The following is a 19,825-nucleotide window of genomic DNA, read 5'->3' on the forward strand; positions in this document are numbered from 1 at the left end:
AGATCATAACACCTCGCCGACAAAGCGTGCCGGTTCCCCGGCTTGGCTTGTCTTGCTCTCTCCCCTTTCGCTGGGTCTCACAGACCGACCGATAGCGCAACTTCTGTAACGATGTTGGCATATTCACACAACACTGACTGGGGCAGGGTGGTGTTTCACGGCAAAGCCCTTTTGAGTTTCCAAACACCTTTTTATAAGTCTGAAGTCTGTCCCCTCCACCCGACCTGTTAAAACCACGCCTACGCAGCCACACAATTGGTCCGAAAGCGTCAAAGAGCCAATCAAACGGAGCGCTGCAACTCGTAACATGCAACACATCCATACAGTATGAAGCCCTATGGGCCACAGAGGCGCTAGGAAAATCACGGAGCTGGGACCTTACCACCTCTCTCTCTCTCTCTCTCTCTCTCTCTCTCTCTGGCCGTCAGCGGACTCCTTTCTCTGCACACGTCTTTCTCTGAAATGTGTGTGTGCGTGAAAGAGAGAGGAGGAATAAAGTGTGTGTGTGCGTGTGAGGGTGCATGTCCGGAGCAAGTAAAGGCAGGGGGATTATTCGGCGCTATCGAAATATTTCAACACGTCGCCGTCGCTGCAGGACTGAAGCCAATAAGAAGGAACGCATTTTAACAGGAATGCCGATATTGTAAACAGCAGCAGAAGAGAAAGAATGCACTGCAGTCAATTAAGTGACTCACCCCAGTTGGTTTAATTCGACTAATGTCCGCAAGCCAGCGAGACACAGAAAGGTGTCCGATGCGCGTCAACCTCTGAAGAAAATCGGTCTCGCCGCACTTCTGAAGAATAATGGAGAACATTTTTACATTTCGCTTTGCAGACTTTTGATCACAATTCAGCAAACGACTCTAGAGATTTCCCAGCAACTTGTGAAAAAAAGAAGTGGATGCTTATTTCTGCAGAGTTGAAGGAGGAATTTCCTAAGCTTGCCAACTTCAGCTTTATTTTTCTCCTCTTTTTTTATTTTGTCCCCGTTTGCTCCTCTCGTACGCAGGCTTCACTGTTGTTACAAATATTGTTTCATATCCAACAAGTCGTGCCTGCACTTGGATGAACTTCCTGATGAGAGATCCAGTCATACAAGGATCAAGTATGGCATATCATCCGTTTATACCTCACCGGGGTCCGGAATTTGCCATGAGTGCAATGCTGGGTCACCAGCCCCCTTTCTTCCCGGCTCTGGCGCTCCCTCACAGCGGCTCCCTCTCTCTCCCGGGCGCCCTGGGAAAGCCGATCATGGACCAGCTGATGGGAGCCGCGGAGACCAGCCTCCACTTCTCCTCGCTGGGGCACCAGGCTGCGGCCGCCCACCTCAGGCCTATGAAGACTCTGGAGCCTGAGGAGGAGGTGGAGGACGACCCTAAAGTTCACCTGGAAGCCAAGGAGCTTTGGGAACTTTTCCATAAGAGAGGGACTGAGATGGTGATCACAAAGTCTGGAAGGTAAAATTGATTTTTGTGTGTGTGTGTGTGTGTGTGTGTGTGTGTGTGTGTGTGTGTGTGTGTGTGTGTGTGTTCATCCAAAAATGTTATATATAATCTGACGTGCAGAAGTCTGTTGTGCATATTGATATCTCATGATGGATGATATTATACACAGATTTGTACTTATGCCACTTAGAGTTATATCTATGCAGGTATATTTCTACAATTCCTCTAGATAACGTCTTTATTTCATTCAACGCTCTGAAGCCTTCTTCTGTTAGTCTAATGTGTCTTAACTAAACTTAGACTGCAGCACAACTGGCTCGCAGTTGTCATGTAAATATGACATTTATTACACGATAATATGTGGTGACTACAACACACACAAAAAACCAACCCAAATAATACATAGATATTTATTTTTAGCCAGACATAAACGCTGAGATAAAGCTAAGACTTCCTGTGAGCTCACTCAGCATGCAAACTCAGAGGTCTGTGGTAAACTGAACATGTTAACAAGCAAGTCTTTAATGGTGGCAAATCAGTTGTTAGCTTTGAGGTTATTTTGTAAAATAAAAAAGGGACTATGCTTGTAGCTTCTGTATTATTAATATGCAGCCTCCAGTTACAGTAGCTTCCAACTTCATGGCTCTATAGCCTCATATAAAAATGTGCTTGCTTATAATCCTATTGTTCATTTTTCATGCCCGGTTTGTCAAACTTTACACTGACGGATAATCCATTGAAATGCAAACTTTGAGTTCGTGGAGCTCTGACTAAATTATTTTCGTCATTATTACAGTGAGAGAATACAAAGATGGCTCCTGTGTCGGTGTGTAGGCCTTTCAAGGCATTCAGAAAAATCCAGACACCGTCCAAACAGCTTTGACGTGTTGTTTACAGCCTGATCAGAGATAAAGTAGAAGAAGAAAATATTTAATTGTCCCCTTAACTTCTTATTCACGGGACATTTATGCTCTTTGTCTTGTCTCAAAAAAAAAGAAAAAAAGAAATTAAGAGCAGGCTACATCACATAACTTATCAAACTGAGACAGCACTATTTCTGTAAAATGAACATATATTTCTAGTAATCTAAACATATTCCATCTTTATGTTTATATTGTTGAATATTTTAACCATATTTTTTTATTCGGCCCTACATCAGTGCTTATCATTTGTTTTCCTTTGTCACAGGCGGATGTTTCCCCCGTTCAAAGTGAGGTGCACTGGTCTGGACAAGAAGGCCAAATATATTCTCTTGATGGATATAGTTGCAGCCGACGACTGCAGGTACAAATTTCATAACTCCCGCTGGATGGTGGCGGGGAAGGCCGACCCCGAAATGCCAAAGAGGATGTACATTCACCCGGACAGTCCGGCTACTGGTGAACAGTGGATGTCAAAAGTCGTCAATTTTCACAAGCTCAAGCTGACAAATAACATCTCCGACAAGCATGGATTTGTAAGTTCAACTAATGTATGTCAATTTTCCTATTTATCAACATACCATTTTAGTTAGCCACACAATTAAATGTATTTTGATGTTTTTTTTTGTTTGTATTTAATTGTATTGAAGCAGAGGAAGTCCCACGAGATTTAAGATTTGATTTGAAGATTTGAAGATCATTACAAAAATGTAAAAAAATTACAAATGTCACTACCTTTGAGATAATATTGTTAATTGTTAAGCAAGACAATTAAGCCTATATCTATATGGACGTCCCTGGCTCTATAACGGCTTTATTCAACTGATTCAATATTCCACCAAAAATAATTTCCATGGTGATTTTTTTTTTTTTTATAATTTGGAAGTTTTACAACCCAATATTATTTAAAAGATTGAATTCCTCCCAATGCTGTGACTTTGATTTCGAATTTAAGAACCTTTTAAGAAAATGTATTCTGTAACAGTGGAACATCAATAGTGCGCTAATCATTTTTATTTTCTTTCTGTGCTTGTTTGTTGCAGACCATACTTAACTCAATGCACAAATATCAGCCTCGATTTCACATTGTGAGGGCCAACGACATTCTCAAACTCCCGTACAGTACCTTCAGGACTTATGTTTTCCCTGAAACGGATTTCATTGCCGTGACTGCTTATCAAAATGACAAGGTAAGCACAATTATGGCTCATAGGCTTAACTTCATATCCTGAATATTCTCTAAAGTATGGCTTGTGTGCGTGTCCCTTTGCCCTGTCAGACGCGTTTCCCTCCCTGTCTTTCATGCTCTGCACCATTTTGTTGTCATAAAATATGAAAGACGTCATATTTGTTTGAGCCTGTGAGAGCGGGGTAACATAGTGTGTGTGTGTGTGTGGGTGGGGGGGTGATGTTGCGAGTAAATGCCCTATTCACCAGCCCGTGGAAGGAAAGTAATAATTCTGAGGAATGTTGTACAGGTTGTCTTCCTTATATTTAATCACGTGGAAAGGATTTGGCGCAGACCCAGACTCTCTCTCCCTCTTTTTCTCCCTCTCTCTCTCTCTCTGCGTGTGTGTATGAGAGAGTGAGAGTGTGTGTGTGTGTGTGTGTGTGTGTGTGTGTGTGTGTGTGTGTGTGTGTGGGAGTGTGTGTGTGTGTGTGAGAGTGTGTGTGTGTGTGTGTGTGTGTGTGTGTGTGTGTGTGTGTGTGTGTGTGTGTGTGTGTGTGTGTGTGTGTGTGTGAGAAACTAAAAGGGGTTGGGGGTTGAGAAATGAGAGAAAGAAGAGGGCAAACACTGTGCGGTTGGATGGAGAAAAAGAATCAAAAAGTGGGGGAGCGTTTTGGTTGTGTCAGACCGGGCTGCATGGTAACATTTTAGTCCCTGACGTAAAGATAATGAAAATCATCTCCTCGACTCTTTGATATTGTTGGGAAACGATGGTAGGCTACCCCCCACCCACCTCCCCTCCCATGTGCAGCGGTAACACAGCCGGAGATTGAGAGGAAGTGGTGTGGGAGTAAAGTTTTGCAAAAGTTTACACAAAAAGCAGCATATTTGGTCCTCATGGAAAAACGTGCCAACATGAAGACTCGTGTGCTCTTGTGTGCCTGTGTGTGTTTTGTCTGTACAACCAAAACAGTGTTATTATAGTAGCTTTAGCCTGTTGGGACAATAATCGGAATGTATTGTTAAAAAATAGCCCATGCTTTGATGCTTTACCAGCATTTGTAACAAATAAATAAATAAATAATAAAGACACACTGAATGACAACACTGTAGGGAAGTGATTTTTCAGTTGCTAATATTTACACATTAATTATTTCAGATAACCCAGCTGAAAATTGACCATAATCCATTTGCCAAAGGATTCCGTGACACGGGCAATGGGAGACGGGAAAAGAGGTAAGACAGAGGAAAAATTGCATTGCAAATAAATAAAGGAATAAAAAGGGAAAAAAATTGTATACCTGGAGACAGACAGTGATCTCGGTGGATTACACCCGCGCTAAAGCTTTCACATTAACCCGCAGGGAGTCTGGCCCCTCAGTTTCAAATCTAGTAGTTAAAATGCTACAATTTGCCAAGAACAGAAACAGCTAATTGTGATTATTATTTTTAATTATTAATAATAAAACGTAGAATTTTTAGAATTATAATGTGCTTTTTTATGTTTAACTTGGCATGACATGGTTAGATAGATACACTGGCCTGCTAAAGCAATGGCATTGTAATGGTATTCTCACCTGCCGCATAGGTGAGTCAGTCCTATAGTCAGGGGCTTCATTATCACAGGTGTCCAATCTAAATAAACTTATACACCATTTATCGTGCTGCTGATATTGTTTCTGACCTGGGAGCTGTGACCACCACCTATAATAACCTGGGTAGCCTGCTTGTGCACAGGAAACAGCTGGCGCTGCAATCCATGCGTTCATACGAGGAGCAGCAGAAAAAGGAGAACGGGGCTTCAGACGACTCCTCCGGAGAGCAGGCTTCTTTTAAGTGCTTCGGCCAGGCCTCCCCCCTGCCGTGTCTACCGTGGGCCCCCCACACCTGAAAGGTAGGCTGACAGACCCCACACTCAGTCTCAGCTCCTACCACAAGTCGTGTGTAGAAGTCGTAAAATATCGATTGTGGCAAGATATTTATTTTATTTATTTATTTTTTACAACGTAAGAGTAAACTGTATGGATGTAAAGTGCTTACAGTCAATGGACCGCGTTTAATATTAGCTGATCACTCATATTCAGCACACTGGAAAATTTGATTGAGCAATCCTTCACATTGACTGTCTTATTGAGATGAATAGTAAAACATAATGAAAGCACGAACATGCTCACTAATTAAAGAGACAATTGTCTGTGCAGAAGCAAGATATCAGTCTGCTACAAACATACATAAAAATAAACAAAACTATATATTTTTAAAACTGATGTCATCTACTTCTGTGTTGTAAGCGCCTAATGGAAAACGATGTTTTACTGTTCGCATTGGTGTGGACTCCTACAGTAGAAACAAGTGTCCTGCAGCTCCATTTATTATTCCAAGTGCAGCCACCTGACTGATAATGTGGGGTTTATTTTCATGATTCACCCATGTGCAGAAAGGCAACTGATAGCCCACCTTCTGCTTTGACAGATTTCTGCGACAGCGATGAGGACAGCGACGATGAGAGCAAAGATGGGCACATCAAAGATGGTCCGGACTCTAGCAAGATTTCCACGACTACGGAGGACGGGAAGGATCACGAGGCGAGTCCAGCTAAGGGACATGCCTTTAATAACAGTGACACTACCAGCAGGAACCGCGACAGCGGCCCTCGGACTGAGAAAAGTCAGGCAGACTCAAGACAGAGCCCGATCACCGTCATCTCCAGTACGACTCGCTCTGGAGAAGACCTCAAGAGCCCGAGCCTGGACCAGCCCAAAGCGGAAGAGTGCAGGCCAATAAGCAAAGACAGTTTCATGCCTTTGACTGTTCAGACTGACAGCCCGCACATAGGCCACAGCCACTTGCATAATTTTGGATTTCCAACAGGCTTAACAGGACAACAGTTTTTCAATCACCTTGGGAGTGCGCATCCGTTTCTCTTGCACCCCAGTCAGTTCAACATGGGAGGTGCATTCTCAAACATGGCCGCGGGTATGGGGCCACTATTGGCAGCTGTGTCCACGGGAGGAGTGAGCACCATGGACACCACGAGCATGGCATCACCTTCGCAAAGCTTGACGGGAGCGCCAGGCCTGCCCTTTCATCTGCAGCAACATGTCTTGGCATCACAGGTAAAACCTGTTTTCTTGGGCCTATGCACAGCCTTAAAGCACATGTTGGGTTATATAGTACAGCAGACTGCAGCCTTGGAGGCCCATATGCCACATTTAATATGTCAGATATTTAAATGTCTTTAATGCTCTCTTCATCAAGTTCATGTGTGTTTTTAAACATAGCTGTGAGTAAGAAAGGCAGTGTGTGTGTGTGTGTATTTTTGCACGTTTATTTAGTTGTATTGCCAAATAAGCAAATATTATACTGGGCTATCAGAGAGCACTTTTTATCAGCTTTCTCTTTTCTCCTGGCATTGTTGTTATGGATATTAGCCCAACTATCATTCATTAAGAAATACAAAGATTTGAGAGACAGACCACCTTGGAACAGCTGGAGGTGTTAGTCTTTTTGATATGAGCTCATTAAGTCTGTTTTAGAGCCATAATGGCGAGTATTAAAATGCCTCATTGGTTCAGAGAGGGAAACAACATTGTGTTTTAATAGACAACAAATTTGTCTTTTTCCATTTATTGTCAAAACAAGTGTTATAGCTGCAACTTCCCTTGTTGATTGCAACATGAGATAATAGGCATTTTTATTTGCAATACAAATTCTTGAACAAGCACCAAAGCTGTTTACATGCTGGGTGGTAAAGCTTTAGAATATTTTCTTAGCCCTAACAAGTTAGATCTGTGAAAAGATGTGTGAATGGAAGCACTGAAAGCACTACAGCCTGATTCTGCATTGCCTAAGTCACAACCACGTTTTGGATTAAATGTTGTCCATAAACCAGACAGTGTCAGACGGCGTCATTAGCCTTAAAACAAGGCATTACCAGCGTCAGTGTGTATGAAAAAAAAACTTACTGAGGACAGTGAAAGTAAAGCACAAGAACTGCCCAAAGCAGTTCACTTTAAATCATTATTTTCACGCATTTGTTCCAAGACATTAATCCAAAACATACAGATGCAGCAGTCTGGTAAAAGAGTTTATCACCGTGCATTTTTTTGGCCCATAACAGTGCACACAAGTGTTTGAACTGTGTCTAACACCAGCCTTGAGGCTCACACTCAGTCTCTTCATTTCTCCACAGGGCATTGCCATGTCTCCGTTTGGCAGTTTGTTCCCTTATCCGTACACGTACATGGCAGCAGCCGCGGCAGCCTCCTCCGCTGCCTCCTCCTCGGTGCACCGGCACCCCTTCCTGAACGCAGTGCGCCCCCGACTCAGGTACAGCCCATACACCCTCCCCATGACGGTACCGGACAGCACCCTGCTCACCACCGCCATGCCCTCCATGGCCGGCAGCGGGACCGAGCTGAAAGGGGACGGCATCGTCCCAGCCAGCCCCGTGTCTGCTGTCACCCTGGATTCCACATCTGAGGTGACCAGTCACTCGTCCACCATATCCTCCGGCTCGGTTTCCATGTCCCCAAAGACTTGCACGGAGAAAGACGCCGCCAACGAGCTGCAGAGCATCCAGCGCCTGGTCAGCGGACTCGATTCAAATCAGGACAGGCCACGGAGCGGGTCCCCCTAAGAGAATTTTTTTTTTTTTAAAACACACCACCTGCTTCTCGTTTCGTTGTTGTCATGAAAAGTGAAAAGTGTTGACGGTGATGAAGACATTAACAGTAGGAGGACACCCTCGTAGATTCATGCAGGTTTTAAAAAGAAAAAACAAAACAAACAAAAAAATGTTGGACGTTTTAGTTTCTGAAATGCACTTTGGTTAATACACATCTGATATGTATTTTTTTTTTCTTTTTTTTTTTTTTTGTTAAATTAAGCAACACTTTTATCCTGACATTTGAATACCGTACAAGTATTGAAACTGAAAAGTTGGCATGGGTGTGTGACTTACAGATTTAGGAGAAGTTGCTGCTGTGTCCTGTCTCCTAACTTTATTGTACACGAGGAGAAATGTGTTTTAATATGCACTCTGAATTGATTTGACTCATTTGAATTCACTACCGTTTAACCTACCTTATAAATACTGCTGTATTTTGCTGTACACTATTAATTGACTGATTGGCCAAATGTTGCATGCCCCCTAAAACCCCAACGAAGGTTATTTTAACACTAAAAACTGAAACGAAAAGTAGGAGAAATATTCCTTTTGGAATACAATTAACACACTCTTTGCTTACGTTTCTTTTTAATTAGGTTATCCAATTTTTAAACAAATTCTTTTTACTTTATTCCTTTTTTTGAAATCAGAATAGGCCTATTGACATGACTGGTGCTCCGAGACAAAACTTTGGCCCAAGCATGCGGAATTCAGCCCAAATGTCCAACAGGCAAAGGGAAGCAGAAATTGAAATACTAAAAAAAAATTAAAGGTAGTATTGATTAAAAGGTGTACATAGGGATATATAAAATATTTATGTAATTATTTCATATTGTTATTGCGTGTAAATACAACGGAGTAGTTTGTTTCTAGGGATCTGTTCTTAATTTATTGTCGATATACCTGTGTAAAGATAGTTTGTGGGCTATTATCCTTTTGTTGCCATCTGCATTTATACCCCTCTTAAAATATGGACTTTATTCCTCCCCAAATATCCACTGAGCTAGTTATTCACACTCATGTGCCATTGTATTTTCATTTGTTGTCCCCGTGTGTGAAGTGCTACTGTTTAAAACGAATGAAAAAGCGACAACGCACTGCACCAATGGCTTGAAAAAAAATCTTATTTTTTTTTGGAGAGCAAAAGAAGTATCGTTTAAGTGTGACAAAAGTGGACTATTTTTCTGTTATTAAAATACTTTGCGAACCTGCTCGTAAAAGTGCCGCGTAATCGAAAATATGAAGGTTTCTTTTGTGTTTTTTAAGTTGTCAATGGGTTATGTTGTATTGGAGTTATGTCTAGTTTACAACATCGACATCGTGTTCTTGAAAGTTTCAATAAAATATTGAAATGCCACTCCTTCTGTGTCCCTCGCTTTATCCCATTATAGATGAGAGCTAAATAGGACTACAAGAAATTGTCACATTTTCAAATGTAAGCTGATTTAAGGCTGGCGTTGTAGGAGACATCCTAACATCTTGTAAAAGAAAAGCAAATTTCTGTGACCTGCTCTCATGTTTCTGCTTGGTTTGGAAGGTGAAGGAAGTCTCTTTGCCCGCTTACTCCACTTTAGTAAACTCATGTGGAGATATCCGTCTAGGCTGCGTTCAAGGAGTCCAATTAAGATAACTCAGAGCGAAGCAAAGATCCTCTCAACTCCAGAGACCATACCTGGGATCCCTTACCTGGACAAGGGGCCGCGCACTATAATTGGGTTTTTTATTGGTCAACTGCAAAGTAGGGCGTTCATGATGAGTTAAAGTTGATAGTATGTATCGTGATTATGAAAAGGAACAAATAAAAAAAAATATATATATATATATATATATTCCCAATTCATTCGGAATGTATTTCTAAAAAGAAATTAGGCACAAGAAGCAATCTGGCAAATATTTCTTCCGAGGTGAGCTGTTCGGTGACATGTGTTTATCACATTGACCAAATAGTAATTTGAGGTCACCCAAAAAGTGATTGCTACCCTCCTTCCCTTAAAAAAGCATCTACGTGTGGTTTTATAAGTTGTGTTAAAAAGTGACAGCATGAACTGACTTAAATAAATCAGACACTACTGATAGGGTCTGCATCTACTACTGAAGTAGTGCTACTTTAGGACAGTGAAACGTGTAAAGACAATGAAATCCCCTGATTACCCTCTCTATTGCACCTCGTGTCATGAGTTTATCAACACCATATCTTTATTTGTATATTGTCTGGTTAATGTGTAGCAAGCCTGGCGCTAGTGAATAGGTGTAAACATGACACAAGCTGTCTCAATTGGTCTGTCTTATTGCTCACCTGGCGCCTTCGATGGGCATATCTTCCATTTTATTGCACGGAAGGCGACAATGCGTCTGTAATCAAACCAAGAGACTACGCCCCCAAGCGGCTACAGCGCTGGTTTATTAACACCAACAGACCATAACAAACCAAAAGAACAATTCCCGAGTGAGATCTCACTGAGGGGTCAGTCACAAGGATTGTCTGACCTGGTCAGACGGCTACTGTAAATGATCTTGATATACATTAGCCTACTTGATAGCTAATAAAGAATTTCCCAATGAATCTGTTCCAAAACGTGAGGCTCAAAACAGGCTGCAACAAAACCAGTGTGGTTGGTCAACATCCCTGTACACTTAAGAGCCTGATCCCACAGGGTGCACCACAGATATGACTGTAAAAAGTTATGACACAAGGCCCTAAAATAATATTGGAATGAAGAGGAAGAAGACACTCAATGGCACCATTCAGCTATTACAAACAAAATGTAGGGTGTGCCAAACGTGTATTCACTGCCATATACAGCTACTCCCAATATATTGAAATATTTTTCTATCTACTAATTCTAATGATATTAAAATGTAGTATATTAAAAAATCATTCGAAGAATGTATTTTTTATTATGGCTTCTGCTTGTTGCATGAGTGCTTTTTTTGAATATTTGCTGTTTTACATTTTTGACCCTGTTCCCCTCCCGTCAGTAGGAGTGTCAGACATAAATATGGCACTTTTAAAATCCTGCTTCACTAGCCTCGATATAAGTTTGTTTGCTTTGCTGCCTGGTGATGAAAGAAAGTGTCTCCTGCGTTGGCCTAGGCTCGATTTTTAATGTTGGACTGACAGGCCTGTCTAACAGGTTGCTTTGACTCAAATGATTGTCACGGGTCAGTTGCGCCATCTAGTGGCAGTAAATCACGAGTGACTGGAAAAACTTTACTGCTCCCGTTTTGTTTTTTCAACTTCAGTGTCCCTGTTGGTGACTTGAAGTCAGACTGGGCCTGAGCTTGTTGTCGGAATATTACAACTGTTCAATGAAAATATCTGTAAAATAACTGTAATGTGCATCTCTTATGTCAAATCTATGAAATAAAGAGTGCTACAACAATTTTAAAAAATGACAACATGCAGCTAAAAAAGGCACAAAAAATCTATGCAGCTTTTAAGTATTTTTACTTAAAACATTTTTTTTTCATAGCTATAATAAAGAAGCCTCGTGAAGTTATCTACATCCACCTTGATGACAGTTGCAGTATTGGAGAGAGCAGACTGCATGGTCTTGCAGAAGTAGAAGTGTCCATCAGTAGTGATCTCTCTAGTGAAGAGAATGTTGGGTGGGTGAAGTTAAATGTATCATGGTAAAATTGGCTATAATGGTAATGCTTCATTGTTTCTAAATCATCAAGTCGCATTCCAGGAATGTGTTTCAACATGATCTCTGATATGAGATGTTGCTGAGTAGATCATAAATTACATTGGGGGTAGTAGGTGTGTCTGGGTACGGGATATTTAGCTCTTTGCTTTTTATACGCTGTTAAACATAATTTTTAGAGCTGTAAATAAGCATAATGATTAGTTTTGCCCTATTTTGAGTTGACCAGATTTTTGTTTATGATCATGTTTCAGGTTTTACGGTGTGTAGGTCAGGCACATTTAAGGATATGTGGTTGTTATTCCAGCATCTGAGGTTTTAAAGATAAATATTCTCCAGTTACATTATATGATAACGCTTTCACCGCCTCATTTGGTGTTTTTATTTTTTATCAAAACCCTTGAAACTACCTTAAGACAAAAATCTGATTTGCCTTTGAAATAGCAGAAATCTTTTGAGGTTCTCTATTTAGTGCTCAGTGACTGTCACCAGCCAGACACAATATGTATGATGTAATGTAGACTGCAATGTAATATTCAGTACTATAAATTTGTACCATATCAGTTTGTAACTGCAGACATTTACACACGCAGAAAGGTGTTAAACTACATTAAGATGCATTCAGGAAAGTTTTTTTATAGTACAAATAGCAGTTGACTAGTGAACAAATTTGTTGTAATCATTTCCACTTATTTCATGACAATTACAGTATTAAAGGTTTTTATTTTATGAATGAAATTCTAGGTGTGTCAGTCCTCTTGTTAGTCCTCTCACAAGCAGTCTGTTAACAATGTATTGTTCTCAACATAATCCTATCGTTGACTTGCAGGACAGGCATGTTTATGATATTGCTGATAGATTAATTTTACTTTGCACACACACACGGAGATAAGCACCCTTGCAAATGCATTAATGTTTCCTCTTGGGCACCCAGTGAGGGTTTTGTTTTTGATGCAAAAACAAAACAAAAAAAAACCCTGTAAAAATTCCCAGTAGTGAATTTAAATCATTTAATTTTTTACTGTATTTTGCGAACACTGAATTAACATGTCTAGACTTGGGTCATTTGTCTACATTAATGTTTACACTGGTTTCAGCTATTTTCTGTCTCCATTACAGACCACCAACTTACTAGCTCTCTGCAAAGATACAATCTTTGCGTCATTGCTCATGCCCTTCAAAAGAGCTACTTGGAGGACCGTGGAAAAATGTCAGCAACTTAATGCCATGCTGCAGGAAAAAAAGGGAAAGGTGTCAGTTTTCCTGCGATAGGTCCAGCATGATCATGTTTTGATGTTAGTTTTCCTTTAAACTGAGGCATCACGACATTTTCTATATATGCTCTGTCTATTGGTCGAAGGTTATGGGAATTACTTTCATTGCTATGGCAGTTCACTTTAACATGAAGTGATGGCGCACTCTGGTGTCCAAAGAATACTACTACAGAAACAAATCTGTATGATGGAGCTCAAACAGTTTTACTGAAGGTCAGATGATAAATTGTCTGCCACTGAAGGAGAGGAGCAGTGGATGTACTCGGGCAAAATGTATCTTCTTTTATTTTATTTTATTAGCACTCAGAAAGGAAGGTGGAAGTTTTGAAGTTCATAACACACAGGCACACAGGTAAGACTGGACAGGTAGTGTTCCAATGTGTGACTGATAAACTTAATAAAAATGTACTAGATCAAACTTACTAATGTAATCATGCAAACCTAAAGATAGGCTATTCTATATTTAACTCCTAAGGTTTTATTGTTATGGCAAATCCAACCATACAAACCCATTTACTGACATAAAATTAAGTATGGCAAGTTATTTTATTCATTATGATTATTATTGTGATTGTAAATATTGTCAATATATCTAACTGTGATTATTTCCAAATGTTTCAGTATGTAGTTTATTGTGAATGTAATGAATATTTACACATTTTTTAGGTAACAATTTGGACAGAATTATTTATTAAAATGAATCCTGGCACTGTAGTATGATAGCAAAATTAAGAAATGCGTATTAGTTTTGTAATGCCCTTCCCAAAACATGGATGTTAAGTTCATATGTTATGTAAGGTGTTCCCTGTGCTAGGACTAAAACATCAAACAGAAGGTGTTGAAACTTAAGGGTTTCAAAGAAGTTGTGGAATGAAAGTATAATTTCTGCCGGTGTGACTGTTTGTTTAAGAAGGAATAAGCCCAGGAGGAGTAAGCTGACTTTGGTGTTGTGAGAACGTGCAGCTCAAAATATCACTTCTGAGGATAAAGTTACATTGTTCTGACGCATTTGCAACTCACCGACATGCCTACCTGTCAGTCAATGACATTCTCCATTTCTGTTGTGGTGTCAGCCCTAATTCAGTTAAAATGCGCTGCCCTGGAGCTGTCGAGGTGTGTTAGAGCTTGCTCAAGGACATGATAGTGCAAGAATCTGTTGTTGAGTCTGTTGTTCACATCAGTCTACATCATATAACAAAATGTAGTGGGTAACATTTTTTTGTCTTAGATGACACCAACAGTTGTGCCACATTATGTAATCTCTACTCAAAATTATAATTAGATGAAAAATTGTAGCCTATCCATGGATCCACTTGGGCTAAATGTCTTGAGCTTTAAAGTTTTCATGATGGCACTTTGTAGGTTCCATGCAACCCTTTTTGGCTGATTCACTTCATCCTTCTTTGGAATAATTATCCCTCAGATAATCCCTTGATCGCAGTCACCCTTGCTTACTTTTAGTATCAAAAAACAGTGATGCAACTCAATGAGTATTGCTCGCCAAATATATAACAAAAGCCTGAAAATAAATACAGACAGTTTTTCTTTAGTATCCACCAATTGATCAATATGACCTCTTGGTGTGAATATAAAAACTTTGGTCATGTATGGTATTTTTTTGCAAGTTAAGAAATAAAAAAAACACCACAGAAAAACAGACATTTATATGGACGTAAAGACAGACATGGGAGAAGTTTAATTTTGATACATAATGCATGCATGTAAATTAAGCTATTAATAAAATCTGAATAAAACTCTATAGTGAGAAGATTGATTCCTTCTGTAATTAGGAGAGCTTTATACATTCCAAGATGTTCCCTAATCACTGTTGTAATTTATGATTTGTGTAGATACTGATGGGAAACTTTCTTAATATCTGATTAATCCATCAATTGTATAGATAGAACGTGTCTTTTCACCATTTACCAAAAGCATGTATTAGAAGCACCTCACAAACTACCACACCGGCCAGATACCATACAAAGAGGATCTTTCCAGATCTTTCCAATAAACTCTACAATGAGTAATTTGTAAAAAAAGTTCACTGCAAAAATGCCAAACATTGTTTAGAAATAATATGATTAACCAGACTAAATCCTCCTAATTAATCTTAACATAGCCTTTTCAGATATATAGTATGTAAATATTACATTTGCAAACCCCAAAATATTGCCAGATGTAGAAGAAAATCAGGCTACGTGTGGTATGTCGTGTGAGGCATGATACATTGTTTGCCCATGCAAACCCACTGTTACTCTGTTTTATACTAAATGGGTTCTTTACATGCTTTTCACTCATTCAAGTTTCTTAAATAGCAGCCCAAGTCTAGCCACAGAATCCCTCCTTCTAAGAGAAGATGTTTAATCTCTACCATCAGCTGGAAGTTTAAATGAGCTGTGGGGAATAAGAGAAGACAGCCAACTCTCCCTTCACAGGCCTAATAGTCTCCACCATCAGCAGCACTTCATTCACAACCACTGGCTGGCAGATTAGAAGGAAGGCTCACCACAAACACAAACAGATGCACGCACCATTGTGCTAGTGCATTCACGTTGTATGCATGTGCTTTTTTTTAAAGTATATTGAGGAAATGCAAAATATAAAATTATATCTACAAATATATTAACACATGATGACCTTCTAATGGGTAATGCAGCAATCCACCCATATACATGCACATACACGCAGTTCCTTTGAGTTGACTTATAGTGGGGTGTGGTTGCACCACAGTCACTTTATCTTTGTAAATTGATATCCCATTTCAAAGTTCTCAATTTTCTTAAAGAGCTTTCTAGGTTGCTTCATACACGCTCATCCATCAGTTATCTACAGCAGAAAGTCAAGGCCATAGGAAAAAGTAAGTAGTAGTAGAAGTAGCAATAGTTACACTATAAACACAGGTGGAGCCCTCTTGGCTTCCTCCACACTCCTCTGCCTGCGGTGCAGTGAATCAAAAGAGACAATCCCAGACCCACACACTCACTGGCTATGTGTAGGTGCAAAGCACTGACAAAGGGGGAGCCAAACAGAAACAACCATGAAGGCAGACTGGCTCATTAGACACAACCATGTACTCCTCAACCATGATGGACCAAACCCTAGCCAGGCATGGCTAGAAAGAGGTTTTTGAACATTACACTAGAAAAAACACAACACCCCTAAATGTGCTGACTACAACCACCGTCAACAAGAGGAATGGAAAGAGCAAGGACCTTAACAGACAGCAGTCAAAGCAAGCAGAACACTGAGTAGTCTAGACTAAGAACAGTTCATAGCAGCCATACTTAATACTTGGACAATGGATCACCTAACTGTATGTGAAAGGGGTTGTTTGTATTGATCATATATCCATCTCTTCACAATATATCCCTCAAGTAGACATATCAGCTGCCCCAAGTGGACAGAAAAATTGCAGGTTTAAGATATTTGGCTTGGCCTCTTTAAGTGCTTTGTGTGGGTTTAAGAACCCACCCTGTGACATTAAAAGATGAAATGCAAACCAGTTGTCTCACTCTGTTAGTACTGTTTTATCAAATTATGGCTGCAGTCTTATTACTGAAACCTTAATCACAAAGAAATATTTGCTGATTTATATAACTTGATTCTTGGGATACTAATGCCATGCTACAGGACCAAGGCTTCTAGAAGCGATGTTGCAAAACAAGCAAACTTATGCCTCAATTTCTATTTATTTCACAATTCCCCCAAAAATGCAGTACATTATAATAAATCCTGGAAAGAGAAACATACTGTCGCACATATACTTTTGTTTTCCAGTCAGTGGATTGTGTTTTCTGTCTGTTTTGTTTATTCAATTTTTGTTCCAGTGCTTTAAGGGGAATCACACCCATTTTACACATAGCTTAATGCACTTGGGAAAAAAAGCAACATTGCGGTTGATGGGGAGAGGCAACTATTAATGGTCACTTAAGGTATTGAAAGGTTTTTAAACAAAAAAAGAAAATAGTGGAGAATGGACTTGAGATTGGGCACTCTATGAGACTATGGAATCTTGCCTTAAACATCACTGGTTCTCCCTTCATTTAACTTTCCATTTTTAAGATTTACCACTGTTTTAACAAGCCATGTAAACCGTTTATTATTTTATTATTATTAGAACATATTCATTGGTATAACCGTAGCTTCATATAGAATACATCATCTTAGGTCAACAGAAAATAGGTAAGGGTATCTCAATTATCTCCGTACAACTTAGAAATAATTCCCACTATAATTTCCATTGAGCCCATTGGGGTGTACAGACCCTAGCATCCAGCTTAACCCCATTCATCGTCTTTCTCCCGTAGTCCAGCAGGAGTTTTGTTGGAGGCCCTGGAGGCGAAGGTTTTTCAGGCACTGCTGGATGCTTCACGAAGTGGGTGTCTGGTTTTCTATGTGTCCGGATATTTCTGCGGTGTGCTGGTAGTTGGGCTACTACTTTACATCCTGCACCTTTTACAAGCAATCAGGTATACACAGTTGTTGTGTCGTGAGGTGATGCTCCTCAGTTTGCTTGGTTATTGAGTTGGTTACTGTTCTGCACCATCTCGGTGAGCAGCACTGGGTCATTGGCTGGGGAAGCTTGGCAGGGAACAGTATGTTCCCCAGGTTGTGGTTCCTTTTATAGGCTGGAACTACCTCCATGGTGCATTTCAAGGGCGCACCAAAAGATCCACTTGGCCTGGCTCATAGCTTGCGTGGTGTAATAGACTAGACTGCTAAAAGGGACCATCAACTTGTCCCCTTCCTGTTCTTGGCGCACTGTTGTCCTATAAAACTTCCCTTCTGACCGTCTGCAATAGGGACCTTAGGTAGGCCCTTTACGTGAGGGCTTGGAAGAAGAGTTACAAACTTCAGTACTGGAAGAGATTTTATGGAACCATATGTTGTGGGTGGAAGCTGAAATGGTGTGCATGTCACATGCATGGGTTTGAATAAAAAAGTGTCCCATTTGTCCAGTGGATGCGAAGTTCAGGACCTTGAAAGTTGTGACCTCCAGGAAGTCGATTTCTAAATGGTTGATTGACTTGACTTTAATAGATGGGGTGGGAGTTCAGGGATACATTTGTGGTGGTCCTCCTCGTGTGTGGCCAGATGCTCCAGACATCTGGTGCATTTGGTGAAGACTGTCCCCACCCACATAGCCATGTAGATGTTTGCATAAACCAGGGCAAATCATTTGCTCATCGCTGTTCCCTTGACTTACAGGTATTGCTTTCCCTTAAACTCAAAGTAATTCATGAAGGAGCTTGAAGATTGCCTGTTCCCAGGGACGCCGTATAGGGGGGAAAAGTTAGGACAATTCCAAGGGCCCATGACTGACAGGGGCCCCAAAAAATAGGTAAAAACACATTTTTAATTAATTAATTAATTAAAAAAAATATATTAAACCGTCATCATTCAGTATATATATTTCAAATATAATAATAAAATTAATGATCTCTTTTTTTTACTTGTTTTTGGCAGTAAAAGTTAAATATCCCCACTGACCAATAAGTAAACATCCATATTGACCGACCACCCCCCTGTATCTGCATGAAATGGTTCGGTCCTGCTTTAGCGCATTTATCAGTGACGGTGTTTTAGTTGCAGTCAGTAGATGCGCCAGAACTACAGTGATCACAATGTTAACTAGTAAATCAAAATCTGGTTTTCAAAAAAGGAAAAAGAGAAAGAGAGAGAGGAAATTCAAAGGAAAGGATGTCAATCTGTAACCCAGTTTTTCACCAAGAAAGGAGCCTATAGTCTGTGAGTGGTATTAACCTGTTGGCTTAATGTCCATAGGGAAATAAGATAGATAGCTACAGACTAGTGTTAGCTAGTAACTAGTGTACTGGATGCTGGACAGTTGGAAACAGTGAGTAGCTTACCTGAGCCTGCATGTAAGATACAGACAATATTAAAATAATTCAGGTTTTTTCATTGTTTTGAGAGGATGATGTTAATTTATTTTGATTGAAAAGTTAATATATATTTAAGTTTGTTTGTTTTTCTTTTTTTAAATCTTTCATTAATAATTATAATAATAATAATTAATAATAACAATTAATGATTAATTTCGTTAAGAGAATTTTCCATTTTGAAATTTTACAATAAAAATACATTGAGACTATAAAAGATGGCCTTTAGCACATTTTTTATGGTTGTTTTTAATCTTGCATCAAATAGTGAACTGCATACTGTATGCAGACTTGCATGAATGTACAAATAACCAGCAGTAAATATTGTGCTAGTACTAGTATTGAACTACAAGAAGCAAGACAGTTGCAAGCCTTTAATTAGAATTATGTAAAGCTTTTGATGGGACAGTTAGGTCCTAGAGATGTGGTGACAACAGCTGCGCAGAGGGGGCCCAATTAGATTGTTTTGTCATGGGGCCCAAAATTCCTGGTGGCGCCCCTGCCTGTTCCAGCCGGGATGTGACTGGATTACCACCTCCACCCTTTTCCAAGACCTTTTCCAGGAGTTTTTCTTGACAATACAGGGCAGCACCTGCTCACAAACTGAATAACTTACCAGTAGGCCTAGAATTTAAATACTGTATTTAACTGCTGTTTTATTCCTCCTTTTTAATGATGCTGATTAAGTGTCCAGGATTCATTACAGGTGATGGTCAGCATTTCTGGGATACTCTGTCAAGCTCATTTTTGTGGCGCAACTGGATGTTCTCACAACAGCCGATTTTTCCACTACGGTCTCAGC

At 40.0% G+C, this 19,825-nt stretch overlaps 1 protein-coding gene across 1 annotated transcript; it reads left to right on the forward strand.

Annotated features, from left to right (window-relative positions):
- The first annotated feature begins 242 nt into the window (after nt 1-242).
- On the forward strand, nt 243-9,559 carry tbx3a (T-box transcription factor 3a). The gene is given in 8 exon segments (XM_051413053.1): nt 243-1,457; nt 2,634-2,901; nt 3,409-3,555; nt 4,693-4,769; nt 5,271-5,386; nt 5,389-5,427; nt 6,006-6,649; nt 7,726-9,559. Coding segments are annotated over 8 exon segments (2,130 nt in total). The 5' UTR covers nt 243-1,065; the 3' UTR covers nt 8,173-9,559.
- The last annotated feature ends 10,266 nt before the right edge of the window (nt 9,560-19,825 follow it).

The sequence above is a fragment of the Dicentrarchus labrax genome, unplaced genomic scaffold (assembly GCF_905237075.1).
Source record: "Dicentrarchus labrax unplaced genomic scaffold, dlabrax2021, whole genome shotgun sequence".
Lineage (NCBI taxonomy): Eukaryota > Metazoa > Chordata > Actinopteri > Moronidae > Dicentrarchus > Dicentrarchus labrax.